Genomic DNA, 19,510 nt, shown 5'->3' with positions numbered 1-19,510 from the left:
AGGGTGGGGGAAAGGTAATAAAGGAGAGGAGAAAAATATGAGAAGCTGAAAAAATGGAAATAAAGTGTTTGTAAATGGGGAGGGGAGGAGGGGGTGAAGGGAGGGCAGGGACAAGGGGAAAAAATGAGAATCAAGACCTATTGTGTAAAGGTATAGAATCCCAATGATGAATGTAACTGTATTGTATACCTAGATTGTACCAATAAACTCAATGAAAAGAAAAAAAAACCTGAAAAAAAAAAAAAGACATCATGTTATTCAGTAAGCCAAATACTTGGGTAAAAGTATGAGGGCTGAGCTGGCAAAGACTCTTGGGTACAAGGTCAGAGGACCTGACCTATTTCTTACTGGCTTTCTCAAAACGCTCATTGTCCTGAAACACAAAACTGTAAACATGGATTTTAAAACATGAATCAGATTTCTGAACCTGGCTCCTTTTTGGCTGGGGCTCTAATGTTCTCAACTGGCCTGAATGAAGGGAAAGCCTCAGCCTCTCTACGAGCAGAGAAGGCCCAATCCATTGTTTTTTATTTTTTATATTTTTGGTACTAGGGTTTGAACCCAGGGCCTTCACACTGAACTACATCCTCAGCCCCTTTCTTAAACTTTTGAGAAAGGGCCTTGCTAAGTCACTAAATTGTCCAGGCTAAGCTCAAACTCACCATCCTCCTGCCTTGACTTTCCACAGTGCTAGGATTTGCAGGTGTACTACCACACCTGGCTCAAATGCACCACTTTTAAGAGTGGGCTGGGTGCATCAGTTTGTACTTTAACAGCTGCTAAGTGGAACTATGTCTAATCAAATTCCAGAGTGACAATGTTCCTCTCTTTACAGTTTTCCTTCAACATGTTATTATTAATGAATCTCTATTTTAGACTTTGACTTTTTAAAATAGACTTTTATTTTTTAAAGTAGTTTTAGGGTTATAGATTATTAGAGTTCCCATATTCATTCACACTCCATTCCTCTTTCACACTCTACTACCAGTTATGATAGACTATTTAAAACACATCCCCTCCTAAATCCCCTGAAGCTTCGAAAGAAAATGTGGAATCTAAGATAGGGACACACATGCCCAGACTTTCCTCTCTCAGCAACTTGCATTAGTGTGGTATACTTGTTACCCAAATGAAGAACCAATATTGATAGATTGTTATTAGCTAAAGTCCACAGTTTACATAGGGATCATGTTTTGTTACACATTCTGTGGTTCTTACAAATATACAGTTGACAGGGACCCATCATTACAATAACAGGCAAAACAGTTTCACTGATCTAGGAATCCCATGCTCCAAATACTCACCTGCTCTCCCCTCTCTCCCAAATCATAGCAACTACAGATCTTTTTACTGTCTACTGTTTTGTCTTTTGCAGAATGTCATAATAGTTGAAATCATGAAGCAGTATTTTTCATACTGGCTTCTTTCACTACGCAATATGCACTTAAGGTTTATTCCTGGTTTTTTGTGGCTTGACAGCTCATTTTTTCATTACTGAATAACAGACCACTACATAGATTACAAGAGTTTAAACATTCACCTTTTGAAGGTCTTTTTTCTTTGTTGCTTCAGTTTTTTGAAATTTTGAATAAAGCCAAGATAAACATTCGTGGGCAGGTTTTTGTGTGGACAAAAAGCTTTCTACTCATATGATGAGATAGACCTAAGAGCACTACTGCTCATATAGTAAAGCTACATTTAGCTGTGTGAAAAACAGCCAAACTGTCTTCCAAAGTGTATGTACCATTTTATGTCCTCACTAACAGTGAATGAAGATTCTCTTATTCTACATCCTCATCAGCCTTAGGTATTGTCAGGGATTTTTTTGTTGTTGTTGTTGTTGTTTGTTTTTTGGTATCTTTTTGTTTGTTTTTGTACCAGGGATAGAACTCGGGTCCTTGCGCTTGCGAGGCAGGCGGTGAAACCACTGAGCTAAGTGATTAGTGTCTTTCATAGAGAATTGTTAAATTTAATGAAGTCCAGTTTATCAATTTTTTCTTTCACCATACTTTTGTTGTATCTAAAAATGTACCGCAAAACTCAAGCTCACCTAGGTCACACAGGTGTTCTCCTTTGCTATCATTGCTTTACTTTTAGGTCTGTGGCCCCTTCTGAGATAATTTTGGTGGAGCCTTTAAGATCTGTGTCTGGAGTTGTTCTTTCGCATGTGAATTCCAGTTATTCCAGCACCATTTATTGAAATGACTACCCTTTCTCCACTGAACTGTTTTTGTTCCTTTGATCCAAAGATCAGTTGGGGGATATATATACTATTCATCTATTTATTTGTCTGTTCTTTTGCCAATATCTCTTATTGTGGCTTCAAAATAAGTCTTGAAGCTGGGTAATATGAGTCCCAATTTTGTTCTTCTTCAGTACTATGCAGACTATTCTGGGTGTGAAACATACATACATACATACATACATACATACATTCATACATACATAATCTGCCCTGGTTCCTGACACAGAGCTCCTAAAGTTCTTATAAATAGACGTGGTAGGAGGATCTTCAGTTCTAATATTTGGTCTCTGACCACAGTCCTGCCACAGCTTCTAAGATTTTGTAACTTCCTGAATTACAGAGCACTTAACACAGAAATTCTACGTTCCTTGGAATTTCCTGGGTGTCAAGAGTACCTTTTGTTTTGCAACAACTCTTGATGGACTCCTGGATGGGGGTATTACCAGAAAAATCAAGCCATGATCAGAAGTTTGGAAATTTTAGCCCCACCCCATCCTCTCAGCAGGGTTAAGAGCTTGTAGATTAAGTCAACAGTCAATCATGCCTTCCTAAAAATCTCCAAAAAATGGAGTTTGGAGAGCTCTCAGGTTGGTGAAAAAAGATGAGGAGGGGGGCACACCCCAGCTCCATGGGGACTGAAGCTCCTATGCTCAGGACCTTCCAGACCTCCCCTCATAGTACCTCTTCGTCTGGCTATCCATCTGTGTTACAACAAATCAGCAAACATGTTTCCCTGAGTTTTGTGAACCATTCCAGCAAATGATTGTACCCAAGAAGGGAGTTGTGAACACCTCCAATTTATAGCCCAAGTGACAATCTGGACTTGAAACTGGCATCTGAAGTAGGGGCAGTCCTGTGAGACTGAGTTCTTCACCATGAGGGCTGTGCTAACTACAAACAGCATCAAAACTGAACTGAATCACAATACACCAGCTGGTACCGGAAAACTGGCTGGTGTGGGAAGCCCTCCCACACTTCTGACGCAGAAGTGAGGTTCTGGAAATACTTTATGCGGTGAGTGGGAATACAGAAGAAAACAATGTATCTTTCCCTATACACTGGGTCTTTTGTTTTTCCATATAAACTTAAAATCACTTGTTGATATCCACAAAATAATCTGCTAGGATTTTGAATGGTTTGTGTTGAACGAAGACCAAGATGAGAAGTGACATGTTAATATACAGTTTCCTTATCTATGAACATGGAATCCCCACCATTTACTCAGATCTTTGATTTATCAATTTTATAGTTTTCTTTATAAAGACTTTATATATACTTTATCACATTTATTTTTAAGCACCTCTTTTTTGGTGCCAATATAAATGGTACTATTTTATATTGAAATTTCAATTGTTCTTTGCTGGTATACAAGAAAGCGAGTGATTTTTGTATAGTTTAACCTCATATAATCTTATATCCTGACAATTTGCTATAATCACTTATTAGTTCCAAGAGTTTTGGGCTAATTCCTGAGATAGTCTACACAGACAATAATGTCATCTACAAGACAGTTTCATTTCTTTTTTTCCCAATCTGTGTACTTTTTATTTCTCATTCTTGTCTTTTTTATTTTAACTGGGACTTCGAGGATGATACTAAATAGGAATGGAAAGAGGAGACATTCTTGCCTTGTTTCTGAATGGAGAAAAGACTGGAACAAGGTAATGGTTTCTCATCATCAAGGATGATGGTAGACATATGGGGTTTTGTTGTTTTATTTTATGTTTTTATAGATGTTGCTTTATCAAAGCAAGGAAGTGCTTTGCTGTGAGTTTTCATCATACATGGGGGCTGGATTTTGTCAAATGCTTTTTCTATATCTACTGATAAGAATCATGTGATTTTTTTTCTTTAGCCTGTTGATGTGACTGATTACATTAAATGGATTTTTAAATGTTCAATCAGTCTTACATATCTGGACAAATCCCACTTGGTTTGGTATATAATTATTTTTAAACACTGCTGGATTTGATTTGCTAATACATATATACAGCAGAGAATTTTTATGTTCATAATAGATATTGGTCTATAAAGTTGCCTTTTTAAAACATAGGCTGAGAAATTTCAGAACTATTATTTAGATATATGTTAGTAGTAGTTAGTTTAATTAGATTGTTCTTCTTCTAAACCTTAAATTATATCAGTTGTAATGGGGCAAAGATATTACTGATCAAGGGAGAACATGGAAAAATTAAGAATCAAGGCAGGTTTTTGCCAGTTATATCATCTCAAAAGCATGAAGAACTGCAGCTTATACTACTTTCCTTAGCTTTTAAATTATGAATCAGAGGAGAAAGGAGGACAGGAGCAGCCCAAGAAAAAGAAGGACAAAGTATCTGAGTGATGTGCCAGGTTTTATGAGATACAATAGCCTTGTCTGCATTTTAAACACAATGGTCTAATCTCAAGGTACCACAACTTATATACTGTCTCATGAGTCAGGGATGTAAGTTAGGCTCTGTGGTATTAAAGCATTTCTCTACCTAGGCTGCTCCACCAACAAAAATCAACTCTTCATATGAATTTACTACTATTTTTTCCATTATATCAATTAAGGTTTTTAAAAAGGAGTATCTTATTTATTAACTTTTTCAGTTAGCTGTTTCTAAATTGCCTGTTTCTTCTTTTTGGCAGCTTGTCTAATTGGCTCAATACTGAACTACTGCCGGAATAAATGTGACATAGCTATGGGGCTGGGTTCAGGAAAGCCAAGGAATGGTAGACAATATCCATTGCCTAAAATAGGACAGGGGCTTTATTTGTGGGAAAAGGTATTTGGAAGAACTGAAAAGTAGTGAAAAACATTTTAAGGACAGCTTTGCTGCCAGAACCTGTAATGTTTTTTCTGTTGGCTTTCAGCAGCAGAGTACATTCTGAAGGTATTCAAGCTATGGTTTTTATGTTTTTTGTTATTGTTGTTTTTGTTTTATGGGGGTACCAGGGATTGAACTCAGGACATTGTGCTTGAGAGGCAGGCATGGTGCTGCTGAGAGTGGTACCCTTGAATGTTCTCCAAACTAACAACACTTTTAAAACGGAAGATAGTGTGTTGAATGGGCTTTTACAAGTGGTATTGTGAACTTTATTTTGAGAAAGAGAGAGATCTGATTCACAATGTGGGTGGGAGCATCAAGAACTCTTTGGAGAGAGTGAGTAGAAGCAAAAGAAGGAAAGCTAAATAGTCTCAAATGTGCTAGACTGTAAGAAATGAAATTTTAAAGTTCACAAAAAGCCTATGAAGAAAAGTCAGTATATTCTAATAGTCTCTGGAAGTAACTCTAGTACAATTAGAAACAAAGGAGCTGAGTCACTCCCTTCCTTCCATTTCACTGTAAACAACATCCAAAGGTTATTCCTCTTCTATTATCCTAAGAAAAGTAGAAAACAAAACAGCAAAAGCCTAGGATAGCTAATGCCCTATGCAAAAGCACAGCTGCCAGAGTTCTGGCACCATGAGATTCAATGGGAAGCACTAAAAGCAGAGGTGTCTGACCTACAAATTCTGAAAGCCTGTATAATTGGCCCTCTTTTCCCCTTTTTGTTCCTGTTGCTTCTGCTACCTTTGATAGTGTAGAGTGCTTTTCTGTCACCCCAGCGCGTTTATTGGCATGACTGGCCCTGAGCACAACTTCCTGAGATTTTTAACAAATGTAAGTATTTACTACTTACTACTGGGCCTATGCTTGGCAACTTTTTCCTCGTGGTATGCAAGAACCTGAACTATTACTGGCCCATTCAACTATAACAACTCCATTGGAAAATGAAATAGTTGCCAACAGCTGAGGAAATCAGTGGTCTCCCAGGTAGCTCAGGTTTTAAAAGGATGAAAAAGGAAAAGGAGATTAGTAGGGAGACACAACACTGCCCATGGGTCTCTTCATGCTTCTACTGCTCTCTGCCTACTCAGCCCCTCCCAGGGCAGCTCATTCTCTACAAAGACTTCTCTTCTCCAGGTTCATACTGACCCTTGTCTCTTCCCAATTTAGGAATACTTAGCAATTACTCATGGACTTCTTTGCCTCACCTTCCCAATTCAACTTTAACCACTTAACAGTTCACCCGAACTGTCACTTAGGCAGTGCATTTGTTCACATACTGACTATCATGAGCATCACTTGGGCAGGTGTCATTTAACCAACCAGTTGATTCTTATTTGTACAAGATACATTTGTTTGTCTAATTGTTTTATATCTACTATTTTTTGCATAATTTTAAATTTAGAATGTTGTATTCATCTTTGATGTCTGTTTCTAGTGAAATTTAATAATAAATTCTGGTTATTTTGTTTTACTAATTTGTGAAAAATAACCTGTAATTCTATGCAACAATCTATAAAAAAATCTTGTTAAGTACATTAGATATAGTTTTTTTATACTTCTCTAGAACTTAGTGCTATTCTTTTACAATACAAAATGGCCACATTTGGGACACTGAGAGCAAATAGGAAGGAAGTGCCAAAAGATTTGCAAAAGATAAAACTGAAAAAGGGAGAAATATTAGCATATCAGAGAGGAAACATCTGTTATGAGATGGAAGGACAAAAAAGATGTCTCCTTATTGTCAACTATTCATAATACAGAAATGACAGAACTTGAAAGAAGAAACAAAACTTAAAAAACTGCAATAATAGTCAATGATTATAATAATTCTACGGGTGGGGCTGACAAAGCTGACCAACATCTAACAAGCTATCTTATAGTCAAAAAGTGAGGAAAAAAATATTATTATAAAATATGTATGCACCTTCTGGACCAAACAATATGGAACTCATTTGTCATTTATTCAAACCAAGGGGGTTCAAAAAGTAACTTACAATTTAGGTTAGGTCTAATAGACCAATAATTGAAAAATATGGCATAGCAAAATGCCAATTAGGATGTCCATCACTGATGTTTTCACCATTATGTTTAGTGGGTAGACATTTTATTGAAATTATATCACCCATAAAAAAAAGGAAAGGCCAACGTGACAGTTTAACATGTACTATTCAAAGAAAAATAACAATGCAAAAAGAATTCAGGAAGAGACTAGATACTAATACCCAAATTGTAATGTTGTACTGTATATTGAATGCTTTAAGATATACCATGTACAGAAAAATTCTTAATTGATAAATTGTCATTTTTATATTTCCTGTTATAAAAATAACAAAAATATGCAATTTTTGGTCATTCAGTGTTTAAATAATTGGAGTGGTAAGTGGTTAAGGTGTGAGGCTGCAGGGCCATGTCATACATGTCTTGGTGTATTCAGAGCACCCCATCAAAGGTGCCTCCGAACTGTAGATGATAAGTAAGTCAGGTTAGTGGCACATGTCTGTAACTACAGCTATTTCAGAGGCTAAGGCAGAAAAATCACAAGTTTGAGACTAGCCTAGGCAATTCAGCAAGACTCTGTCTTATAAATAAATAAATAAATAAATAAAGAGCCAGGGATAAACAGTAGTGCCGCACCTGCCTGGCAAGCACAAAGTCCTGAGTTTGATGCCAGCACCAGAAAAAAGGGGGGGACTGGGAATGTGACTTAGTAGTTGAATGCCTCTGGGTTTGATTCCTAGTCCTAAATAAATAAATAAACAAACAAACAAACAAACATGAGTTTTGAAGTGACATCAGGGTAGATATAAAGAACACAGGTTTTGCACATGCACTGTAAGTTGTACTAATACCCAGTCCAATGCATATACATTATGTAAGTAGTTAGAATAGGCACAGTCACTTGAAATTACAAAAATAGCACAGTACCTGCAGGAGACTTTCTATGGCATGAAAGCCTCGAATTAAATTCAGAGCTCCACATAAAAGAGTAAGGATAAATGCCACAATCCCTGATAGAGTTGCTGGTTCCAGTCGTTGATGAGCTGGAAAATAAAAGAAACGGTTAGAAATGAATACCAGTATGTTATGTAGCTGAACTTACGTTAAACAGAAATTCCCTACTACGTTGAAATGGGTCAAACATAAATAATTTTACAAAATACATCTTAGTGATTAAACATTCTTTCAAAATGCAAAATGTTGACAACATAAAAGCCCCATTTTCTTAAACTCAAATCAAATTAACTTCTTTTTCTTTATATTTTTAACAGAAACCTAATTTGCATTTATGATATATAGTGCTAATGTGCTCAAATCTGGCAGTAATTGGATTAGGAAAAAAACCTTACTGCCTAAAAAATATCTACTTTTTAAAAATAAGTGCAAGAATTTGTAAAGGTGACTTTGCTTGGAAATTTGTTGCATAATTTCTTATTTTCTCTGAAAATACTTAGAAAACATATGTAAGAGCAAATATAGCTTGCTGTTAAGCAAAGCTCCCCTTTATTTGGCATTACAAACATCACTCGACATATGTGAAAGCTCATATGTTATCGCCAGTCTGAACTCAATAGAATGTAGTCAGAGTTTTGAAATTCCTGGTTTGGTAAATACTATTTGAAGGCAAAAATGATAAAATACCAGCTGAAGAAGTGACCACTTTATTTTTACAAATACATCCCCTCATCTTTCAGAGCTTTAGCAGCGTAAGATATTCAATTAAACAACAGCTTCTTTTCATCATTATTTTGTGCTTAATAAACAATGACATCCAAATGAAAACACAAAACTAAATATATAATCATTAGACTTCAAAATAGTGACAGAAACAAAGAAAGGACAACAGAAGCACATTTTATTTTATTTAAACCACTGAAGTGTAAAAGTCCAACAATGAAGTCAGTGAGGTGGAACAACAATGTAAGAATGGACTTAAATCTTTGCAAATTATATTCAACCATTACAGTAGAAAGGCTTTTCTAGACAATTTATAAAAACACAAAAATCCACATATTTTTAAAAAAATATTTATTCCTCAAATTCAGCAGAAAACAATAATATGAAGTAACATTTTGTTAAAGTCATTTGTGCCCCTGCCTGTTCTCTCATTTTCCTTGGGTTTTAATATGAAAATAGATCATGTCTCTGTTCATTATTGATATTGTCTTTTATCAGTAGAGAGAAAAAAATCTCATAATTTAAAAATCTCCCCAACCAGACTGCAGTGAGTCATATTCTGCAGCTTCCCTGCCTCACTCTTCATGCCTCTCGGTAGTAAGGGAGAGCTGGCCTCTAACAACAACAGAAAAGAAATCCTCCACACAGACCTCAAGAATAAAGCCAACTACAGCTGAACAGATTATAAGAATCACATCTTTAAAGTATACCAAGCAAATTCAACTTTAAAAAACACAAATAGTATTTGGTACTATAACTAAAAATTCTTAACTTTATACACTTAATTAAGGAATGGCCATTCTTCAACAGAAAGGTATTACCATTTTCATGTGTTGAACATCTATTTAAGAAATGAATAATAAGCCCACATAAATTCAATAATGAAGTTTTTCTTTTGGCCTTAGAGTACTCTCTTTATAATATATGCTATTTGTGAATTATTTAAAAATGAATGTTGGCTTATTTTTATTTTTAAAGGCACAATTGCAAATGATAAACCTTCTTTAACAAGAACAAGGTACATGCTGCACCCAAGGACAGGCTGGCACTGTGCTAAATCACTGTGGGAAATAAATTCTAAGGCAGCAATTTCCCTACTTATGCCCTGCCTACTTCTCAGGACCAGTGGTTTGCATTTTGAGAACGCTTATCAAGAAAATGTTATCTGCATACAAGAAGGTTATACTCTTTGAAGGACAAGTTCTCATTTTAACAACTGAACTAGATATCCAACCACATTTTAATACATTATGCTATGAATGCTATTTTTACTTCAGTAAAACAGACTTTTAGATCCCTGCTAACCAAAATGCTTACTGTAGACTGTAGTTTTATTTGGCACCATGCGAGGCACAACCAGGTGGATAATGTATTTGGAAAGTAACAAGAGGTAGTGTAGAGGAAAAGCAATTATTTTTGCCAAATTCAAAGCTGTGTCACTTGGACAGTTTTTGTTTTTGCTATTATCTTCGGCTATAATACTGTATCTTTTTAAATTAGCCTCTTTGAACCCAACAATGGCATTTTCATAACAAAATTAAAATTTTCTCAAAATGTACCAATGATTTATAGAGAGTTGGCAAAAGTTCTTAAAGGTGCAAAGACCAAGTCCCTTGGAAAGACACTGGTTAGTGTGACTCAAGGAAAGCTGAAGAGGAAAGATTTAAATAGTACAAAGGAAGTGATGAGAACCAGGGAATATCTTTGAAGATGAATAAAACACAGTTAGGTACAATAGGCAAGAACTACAGTGCGTTCCACACAGAGTAAAGAACAAGAGAGTTGACGGAAACAGGAAAAACAAATCATAGCAACAACTACTACTTCCACAACTACTAGTTTCTGCTTACCATGTGCCTAGCACAAAGTGCTTTATCTATACAATCTCATTAACAATCCAATGAAGTAGGGCTAGAATTATCTTGCTTTTTTCTTTCAGAAGACATTAAGGTTTCAGGAGATTAACTAATTTGTCCAAGGACATGAATTAAGTAAATGAACTAAGATTTAAATTCAGTGGCCTGTGAACTGATTGACTGTGGTGCTGGGGAATTCCCACGACTGAATGCATGCTAGGCAACCACTCCTACCCCTGAGCTACATCCCCAGCCCAGAAATTCATACTCTTTACTGCTCTCCTACAAGGCACTGCTCTTGGTTGTTTGTTCAAAGGGATGTTTGCGGAGAGTATGGTGTGTGGGGGTGGGTATAAAGTCAGAAAAGAAAGTTGAAACAAATTGGCAGTCTGAATCAAGGCTAAGAATTACAGGAAATTAGATATGAGGAATACTGAAAAGCAACAGACTGCTATGATTAAGACGATACTTAAAACATATTAGTCTATTAAAGGGTTGTAACAAGATTAAAAGTAGAGAGAGAAAAAGGATATTTTCTGAGTACCTGATCATTAAGGACACACTGTTCTGTTATCCCTTCCAGTGCAGTACTTCACAAGTAGGAAGCACTGGCTTTTCTGTGCTTGAACGTTCTCATCTGTAAACTGAGGGTGAATAATTTACTATGTCAGAAAGCTAGGAAGCTGTCTTTTCAGTTCGACTGTGGTTCTGTCTGATTGCAAAGTCCATGCTTTTCCTACAATTCTACATTAATAAGCTCATCAGGAAGTGCCAAGAAAACACCAAATGAAATGAGGGTCTGTTAGGTCAGTGACAGTAGAAATGGTGAACAAGAAAGAAGAGAGGGATATTACGGAGGTTAAAACTATTAGACATAGTGTAAGACTTAAGTCTCACTTTTACTCCTGGAGCGTGAACAGCCAAGAGGCTTCCACGATGCTGGGCTCAGAAGCTCAGCGAGGCTCCAGGAGCTTGTCGGACAGTGAGAGTCACCCAGGAAGGAAAACACCAGGCAAGTTGGTGTTTATTAGTCTGGCCAGACGGCACTCCCCAAGCCAAGTAGCTCAGAGAGGCGGCTAGCTCAGAAACAGAGGCCATTTTATAAAGGGCTAAGGGGGGGTTTACACTTAAAACTTACAGGAAGAGGACAAAGGCAAAGAATCAGTTGATCTGAGCTAGTGGTCATCAAGCATATACTTGACCGTCATGTACTAATGATCAGCAGAGCGATTATCCATTATTCCATTTACAACTTAAGATTATAATGTTCAGAACATTCAACTACAGGCAAGTAAGGAGTGGCGTGATTTGTGTTGGGTCTCTGTGTTCACTACAGTTTCCATTTAGTTTCCCAGCTACTTCAAAGCAGTTACCTAACAATTCACAATTAATCATTAGTTATCCTATAAGGGATGGGGGGGGGAGCGACAGTCTCTAGGTCGTTTGCTGGTCAACATGGAGTCGCTCTGGTTCAGTCAGGCTCTTACAATAGGGCCGGGGATTTTGGCTCAATGGTTCAGCCGCCTGCCTCGCAAGTGCAAGGGCCCAAGTTCGATCCCCGATACCAAAAAAAAAAAAAAACCAAAAAACTATTAGATGTGGCAACTAATTAGGTGTGAGAAATCAAAGAAAATGCTGAGGTTTTTATGTCTGGTGATTGGAAAGATGAGGGTACTGGCAATTGACCCACACAAAGAAACTCTGTGATGAGGAATGGGACGTTTTGGATACATCAGATTTGAGGTGATGGTGCAGAATACTGAATAAGCAAATGAAAGCAAAAAGTATTAGAGCTGGAAAACAGGTGAGGTCTGCATTTGGAGGGAAGGGTGAAAGGGGGTTTGTGTGCCCTTTCGGGTGTCCCTTTCCAATTATGCCACTCATGCACCGAGAGGTCCGGCAGGAGATCTTTATTGTAGGGAGGTGAGCAGGAGGCAGGAAGGCAGAGAGAGAGAGAGAGAGAGACAGAGAGAGGAGGAGGAAGAAGCAGAAGGAGAGAGAAGAACAAAGAAAGGAAGGTCCTTGTATCAGTTTGGGGGTGGGCTATTGTTTATTTATAAGGAGTGAGTTACTTTTAACCTATCACAGGCCAGATTGCTTTTATGGGCCCAGTTCTGCAGACACAGGTTTCAACTTTCCTGGACCACTGTGGCCTTGGGGGGGAGGGAAACCAGAGATAAGGGCATGAGGTCATTTTAGGAGCCAAGATGTACCAGGAGAATGCAGCCTGTGAGGCGGCGCCACAGCATACTTTAACATGATCAATTCCCTAACAAAGGGTTTAGATGAGATCACCCATGGAAAAAGCAGGCCAATGGCACATCAATTGCAGACAGTGCCATTAAGAGAAAGTAGAGGAGTAAGGAGACAGTAAAGCCTAGAAATAGGGAGACCATTAAAAAAGAAAGAGGTGGCTCAACAGTAACTATTGACAAGCAAAAAACCCCAAATTTGAAAAGAAAAAGGTTTATAAAGAGTCTTTAAATTTGTTAATCATGAGATCAGGGGGCTGAGGCAGAAGGAGCTCAAGTTAGAGGCCAGCCTGGACAAGTTAATAAGACCCTTCTCAAAATAAAAAGCGTTGGGGATGTAGCTCAGTGGTACAGTGTTTGCCTAGCATACATGAGTCCCTGCATTCAATCCACAGTACAATAAAGCAAAAATAAGCTTCAAAAAGGAAGTTGTGTTGTGCCCAGATCACTAAGTCCCCAAAGATCACCAAGGAGTTGAGTCCGATGTAAATGCACATGAGTTTATTGCAAGATTGAGCCTGGACTCTTGCACCTCACCGGTACAGTGGTTCTGTATCGAGAGTTCAGACCCACTTCTAAAGTATAAATTTATAGGGTTTGGGAGGCTTGAAATCCTCTTTTTCATTGGTGCTATTTTCATTTTTCATTTCTATTGGGTATTGCTGGGCACTTGCGAGAGCGGGAAGAAAACTCATCTCAGGGTGGGATGGGACTAGTTCTTTGTTAGGGAAGTTACCTTTTAGATTCATTTAATTGCCTACTCTAGCCAGGGGGAATGGAGCTTGTTTGATTAAAAAAGCTAACAATGGTTCTTTTTACTTACAAACTTTTGTGAGGAGACTAGGTGTCTCCCGGTACTGGTTAATTCTGAACTAAGTAGGGTGAAGGGCAGAAATTATCTTATATTGTGATATTTCCTAAATTTTTGCTTATTAAGGTTTTTCCTATCATAGGGTCCTCAGTACCAAACTCTTTTCTAAGCGAATTTGAATTCCTGCATTTTATGGTCCCCTTTTCCAACCATCTGGCCTTGCCTTTATCTTTTGCTAAGTGAATTCCCACAGTTTACCTAGGAGTCACATCTTACATGAGATGGCTTTCTGTCTTAGAATGGAGTTATTCCGACTTTAGCACTATAGTTGAAGAGGAAAAAAAATTTTTTTTGGTACCAGGGATCAAACTTGGGCCCTTGCACTTGTGAGGCAGGTGACAGAACCACTGAGCTAAATCCCCAACCTGAAGGGAAAATTTAGACTGAAAGAAGTTAAATAATTAGTAATGGAAAGAGGTGAAAGTATAAAGGAATATTTTCACAGTTAAGGTAGAGAAAAGCAGCATAAAAGGTTAACAGAAATAATAAAATAATATTTTTCTTTCACAGTGTGTGTGTGGGGGGACCTGATTATGTTTATAGGGGAATGAAATAATTCAGTGAAGATAAAATAGAAGTACCAAGAAAAAGGAAAACAAATTGATGAAGCAGATTCTGAGAAAAGTCATTGTGAAGACTCAAAAAGAGGTTACCAGAGGCTGGGGATTTAGCTCAGCAACACAGCGCCTGTCTGTTAAGCCCAAGGTCCTGCGTTTGATCCCCAGTACCAAAAAAAAAAAAAAAAAAAAAAGAAGTTTACCATTTAAACCTCAAACTTCATCATAATACCACAGAGCATATGTCAGAGGTAAAGTTCAGAAGCTACAGTTACTCAAGATGCCCAAAATGTGTGGAGGAATAGGCTACAGAGATAGGGGAAATTTCACGTCCGTTTCATGACCTAATGAAACTATCTGTACAGCACAAAAGCATGGTATGCTTTTCACCATCAAGGCTCTTCTCAAAAACCTATATGAGGGGCCAGGGATTTGGCTCAGTGGTTCTGCTGCCTGCCTCACAAGTGCAAAGTCTCGAGTTTGATCCCTGGTACCACAAAAAAACAAAACCAAACCAAAAGTCTATATGTCTCTTAATGGTTTAGAAAAAAAAAAAACTGTCAGATTATAAGATGTGTATATACTTGTGTATGTGTGAGAGAGAGAGAGAGAGAGAGAGACAGACAGACAGACAGACAGACACAGAGAGAGAGAGACTGAGACTGACTGACTTGGTTTGTGGGCATGAGCCAAAGCAGTAGCATTTTCAGGCAACTGATAATTTGTCTAGAAAATGACAAAATAGATGAAAAAAGGTGTCAGAGACTGACAGACATATATTATTTTTTGGTTGCTGTTGTTTTGTTTTTGGTACTGGGGATCTAACTCAAGACCTTGTGTTTGCGAGGCAGGCAGTGGAACCACTGAGCTAAATTCCCGGAACAACATATATTAAATATAAAGTTTTGTGAAGGTTTTAAAAAATAAAGGCAGGACACAAAATATTAAAAGACAAATCACTAAATGTTGGCAAGAATGTGGAGTTAACTGAAGCACTCACACATTGCTTGAGGGAAGGAAAAATGATACTACTTTGGAAAATGAGTTTCTTAAAGACTTAAACATGTGACAACCTTTTGACCTAGCAATTCCACTCCTAGTATTTATCGAAGGTAAATGAAAACATATCAACAAAAAGATGAATGTTCACTATAGCTTTATGCACAGTAACTACAAACTGGAAACCAGCTAGAGTCCATGAACATGAGAATGAACAACCAAGTTATAGTATGTCCATACAATAAAATACCACTCAGTCATTATTAAGACATCCAACATATATGACATTATGCTAAGCAAAAGAAAAGCCATGTACACAAGACTCACAGAATATTATCTTGTTAGATGAAGTAGAGCAATGTGAATTTAAAGTGATAAAAATCAAAACAGTGGATGTCCAGAGAGAGCTGGAGATTGGGAGGGGACAGAAAGGAATTTGTTAAGGAAATGGACATGTTCTGTATTGTCAAAATAGTCAATAGTAATCATGACATTTTATTCTCTATTTCTGATGCTTTGACATCTTGGACAAACTGACCCTTCCAGGGCTAGGTAATGCAATTTGCGTGACTGAGTCTTCTACACACAAACAACCAGTTCATACCACACACTCTCAACCACCTTCTCTACCAAGCACTATTGCCCTCCCTGTATTACATGACCAAGCATCACACAACTGGAAATTCCCCAGAGCCACTTAAGTTCCAAAAGCCCTATGCCTCAAAGCCACTGAAATTATTCAAACTAGCCAATCTCAAGTCTCCTCATCTTATCTCATCCATTCCTTCCCCAAGAAACCACAATAGAGGTTCTGTCCATATTCTCCCCTTTCCTTTCCCTGGGGATCTATGAGCATAAAAAAATTCTCTTTTTTGTGGTAGTCATCTGATCTATTGACCTCACCATACCTGAATAAGGATGAAACATATTTTAAAACAATATTTGCATAACAAAGACTATAAATTCCCCTTTAAAAAGAACTATATACATAAATTATCAAGCAGATAGTGGAGATGTACAGATGAAAAAAGAATGGCAAAGTGTTGTTATAGTTGTATAATGGGTACATGAGAGTAAATTACACTATTCTGTGTACCTTGTATACATTTGAGATTCTCTATAATAAAACATTTTAAAGAGAAAACAAAAAAAGCAGAAGTGGGACACAGTACATCATTTAATATGTTATTGACTACATGATGAACTTCCATAAACTTCTGTAAATAATAAGTATGCCACGATAAAAATATTTATGCCAGACTGACAAGGAGGATTGCCAAAAGTTTAGAGAGAAACAAGTCAAGAAATAAAAAAAATTAATCATAAGGACAAAGAAGCTTAAAAAGCAATGCTCCTCAAATATCCATTAAACTTATTTCAAAACAAAGTGAATAATGTACTTAAGAAATTCCCTCTCAAAACTGTATTTTACTTGGGAACTATAGAAAATATTATGTATGATTGGTCTGAATTGAAGGCAAATTTAAAGTTAATATTAAAATAAGTTCTAGTTGTCAATTACTTTTTACTCTTTCTTAAAAGTACAACAAATCCCAGATTCTCCCCATTTTCCAAGTCTATGGATGATCCAGAGTATCATGATGGTCTAAGGTAAGAAAAGAAACTTATAGAAGTTAACTGATTAACAATCTGTAACAAAGTACATCTCATGGTAGGTTAAGTTGGACTCTTACCTCCAATTAAGGTTATCCTTCTGAATCCAGAGTGTATTTATTAATGGACGGATATCCTTAGCAACACTGGCTGCCAGACCTACTAAAGAAGAGCAGGCCAACAGAAGTCTTGGGCTCCTTCAACCAAAACATCAACAAAATACTAATCCCCAAGATGACTGCAGAGACCAGTACCACTATCCAAGGCTTTCAAAATGCATAGGTGGTGATGTCTACTATATTTTCAATTAACTCTCTAAGTCTCCAAACTGGGTGTGTCTTGGAGGATGACAGATTACTAAGGGTTCTAACTGCATGTTTTTCCAGATGCAGTTTCCTCACAGTATAGAACATTTCATTTCCTGACATCATTATGGTAAACTTTTTTTTGGGGGGGTGTGCCAGGGATTGAAATCCAGCCCTTGCACTTGTGAGACAGGAGGCGGAACCACTGAGCTAAATCCCCGGCCCTAAATTTTTTTCTCTATCCTAAGAAACAGTAGAAATCAGAAACATTTTGTTTTTATGTGACAGATATCAGTACATTTAACATATTGTACCAGAGATTAGTCTACAGCAATTTGCAATGGCCCAAAGCCAAATTCAGTCCACCTATTCTTTTTTAACTATTGTCTACAGATACTTTGTACATTATACACACAGAGTTGCAACAGTGGCCACATAGTGTCAAAACCTAATATATTCACTACCAGTTCTTTTACAAAAAAAAAAAGTTTATTGACTCTTGGCTATAAATATCTAGAGTCACAGAACATTATTGGCAATGTCATGCTAACAGTACCTGAGAAATATATAGTATGTGCCTTAGGTTATATGCCTTGAGAAAATACATGCATGCCAGACAACAGGAATAACCAAACTTACAAAGCCTGCCCCTTCAGTTTCTGATGGTCAAAGATCAGAAAGCACCTGACAGTCCATATCACTAAGAAAAGATACACTGATTAATATGCCTCTAGATTTCAAAGGCAACATTCCATGTGTTCACTGAATGACAATGGTTAAAAAGGGCCCAGAGAAACACAAGGATCTAGACTGCATTATAGGATACTTTGTTCATTGGCCCTTAGGACTCATGGATCCAATGGCTCTTATTTTAGCCCTGCTGGTGGATATGAAATGATATACTGTATCCTTATAGTTTTGTTTTGTATTTCTCTAATGATTATTGATGTTGAACATCTTTTTATAATTATCTAGCTGTACATTTTCTGGGTTGATGTCTATTTAATCCTTTCCTCATTTATAAACTAGACATTTTTTATTGCTGAGTTGTAAGATACTTATGTATTTTATTTTGGCTCCTTATCAGATATATGTTTTAGAAGGTTTTTTTTTTTTTTTTGTAATTCTGTGGGTTGTTTTTTCACTTTCTTGATTGTGGTGTTTGAAGAGTAAGATTTTAATTTTGATGAAGTCTACTTTATCTTTTCTTTCACTAAAAATCTGAAAAACCTAACAAAGTCATAAAGATTTAGGTCTGTTTTTCTAAGAGTTTTATAGTTCTATTTGTTGTATTTAGGACTCTGTTCTATTTTGAGTTAATTTTTATATATGTTGTAAGAAGCGGAGTCCAACTTCAATTCTTTTGCATGTGGGTATCCAGTTATCCCAACACCATTTATTCAGAAGAGTATTATTCTTTCACTATTGTCCTTGTATCAGTGTTAAACCATAATGAAAAGGTTTACTTCTATACTCTCAAACCTATCCCAATGATCTACATACATGTCTATCCTTAAGCCAGAATCACTCAGGCTTCATTACTGTAGATTGGTAGTAAATTTCGAAGTGTGAGTCCTTCAACTTTGTACTTTTCCAAGATTATTTTGGCTATTCTCTACCACTTGAATTTCCATATGAATTTTAGGACCATCTTGTCAATTTCTATTAAAAAAAAAACAGGTGGGGTTGTGCTGAATGTGTATATCAATTTGAGAACAGCTATCTTAACATTATCTTCTAATCCAGGAAAGTGAAACTGCCTTCCATTAATTTAGATCTTTAATTTCTTCCAATGATGTTTTATAGTTTTCATTGTATGAGATTTTCTTAAATTCACTTTTAGATTGTTCACTGCTAGTGTACAGAATATGGCTAATTTTTTTTTGTTTGTATATTGATCTTCTATCCTTATCCTGCAATCTTTCAACTCATTTATTGTAAGTCTTTTTAAAACAGATTCCTCAGGATTTTATATATGAGATTACATAATATGTAAACAGAATGATTTCATTTCTTTCTTTACAATCTAGATGCCTTTTTATCTCTTACCCTTATTGTTTAGTGACCGGCTAGATTATTTTAGTGAAATTTGTTTTCCCCTCTCCCTCAAACCAAACATGAAGTGTTACAGTCAGTCTACAGTTAAAGAAGACTAACAAATTAATAAATATATAAATGAAGTTACTACGATGATGAAGACTTCAAGCCATTGACAAAAAGTCTAAGGGAACTAGAGATATTTAAATAAAATAGATTAGACTGGTAGGAATTACAGGGAAGCAAATTTTAGCTTAGTACATAAAGAAGAATTTTAACA

At 36.7% G+C, this 19,510-nt stretch overlaps 1 protein-coding gene across 3 annotated transcripts in view; it reads right to left on the bottom strand.

The window, feature by feature from the left end:
• Positions 1–19,510, bottom strand: part of Sec22a (SEC22 homolog A, vesicle trafficking protein) — a 74,606-nt gene that overhangs the window by 31,095 nt on the left and 24,001 nt on the right. For all 3 annotated transcript variants that reach the window (XM_010618047.3, XM_010618044.3, XM_010618030.3), the window contains one exon: positions 7,990–8,105. In XM_010618047.3, the coding sequence (XP_010616349.1) occupies positions 7,990–8,105 (116 nt within the window). The remainder of the gene's footprint in view (positions 1–7,989; positions 8,106–19,510) is intronic.

This window comes from Fukomys damarensis, unplaced genomic scaffold, assembly GCF_012274545.1.
Source record: "Fukomys damarensis isolate Sample0158 unplaced genomic scaffold, DMR_v1.0_HiC HiC_scaffold_24, whole genome shotgun sequence".
NCBI lineage: Eukaryota > Metazoa > Chordata > Mammalia > Rodentia > Bathyergidae > Fukomys > Fukomys damarensis.
The sequence above is the reverse complement of the archived record's forward strand: the minus strand, read 5'-3'. Positions and strand labels throughout refer to the sequence as shown.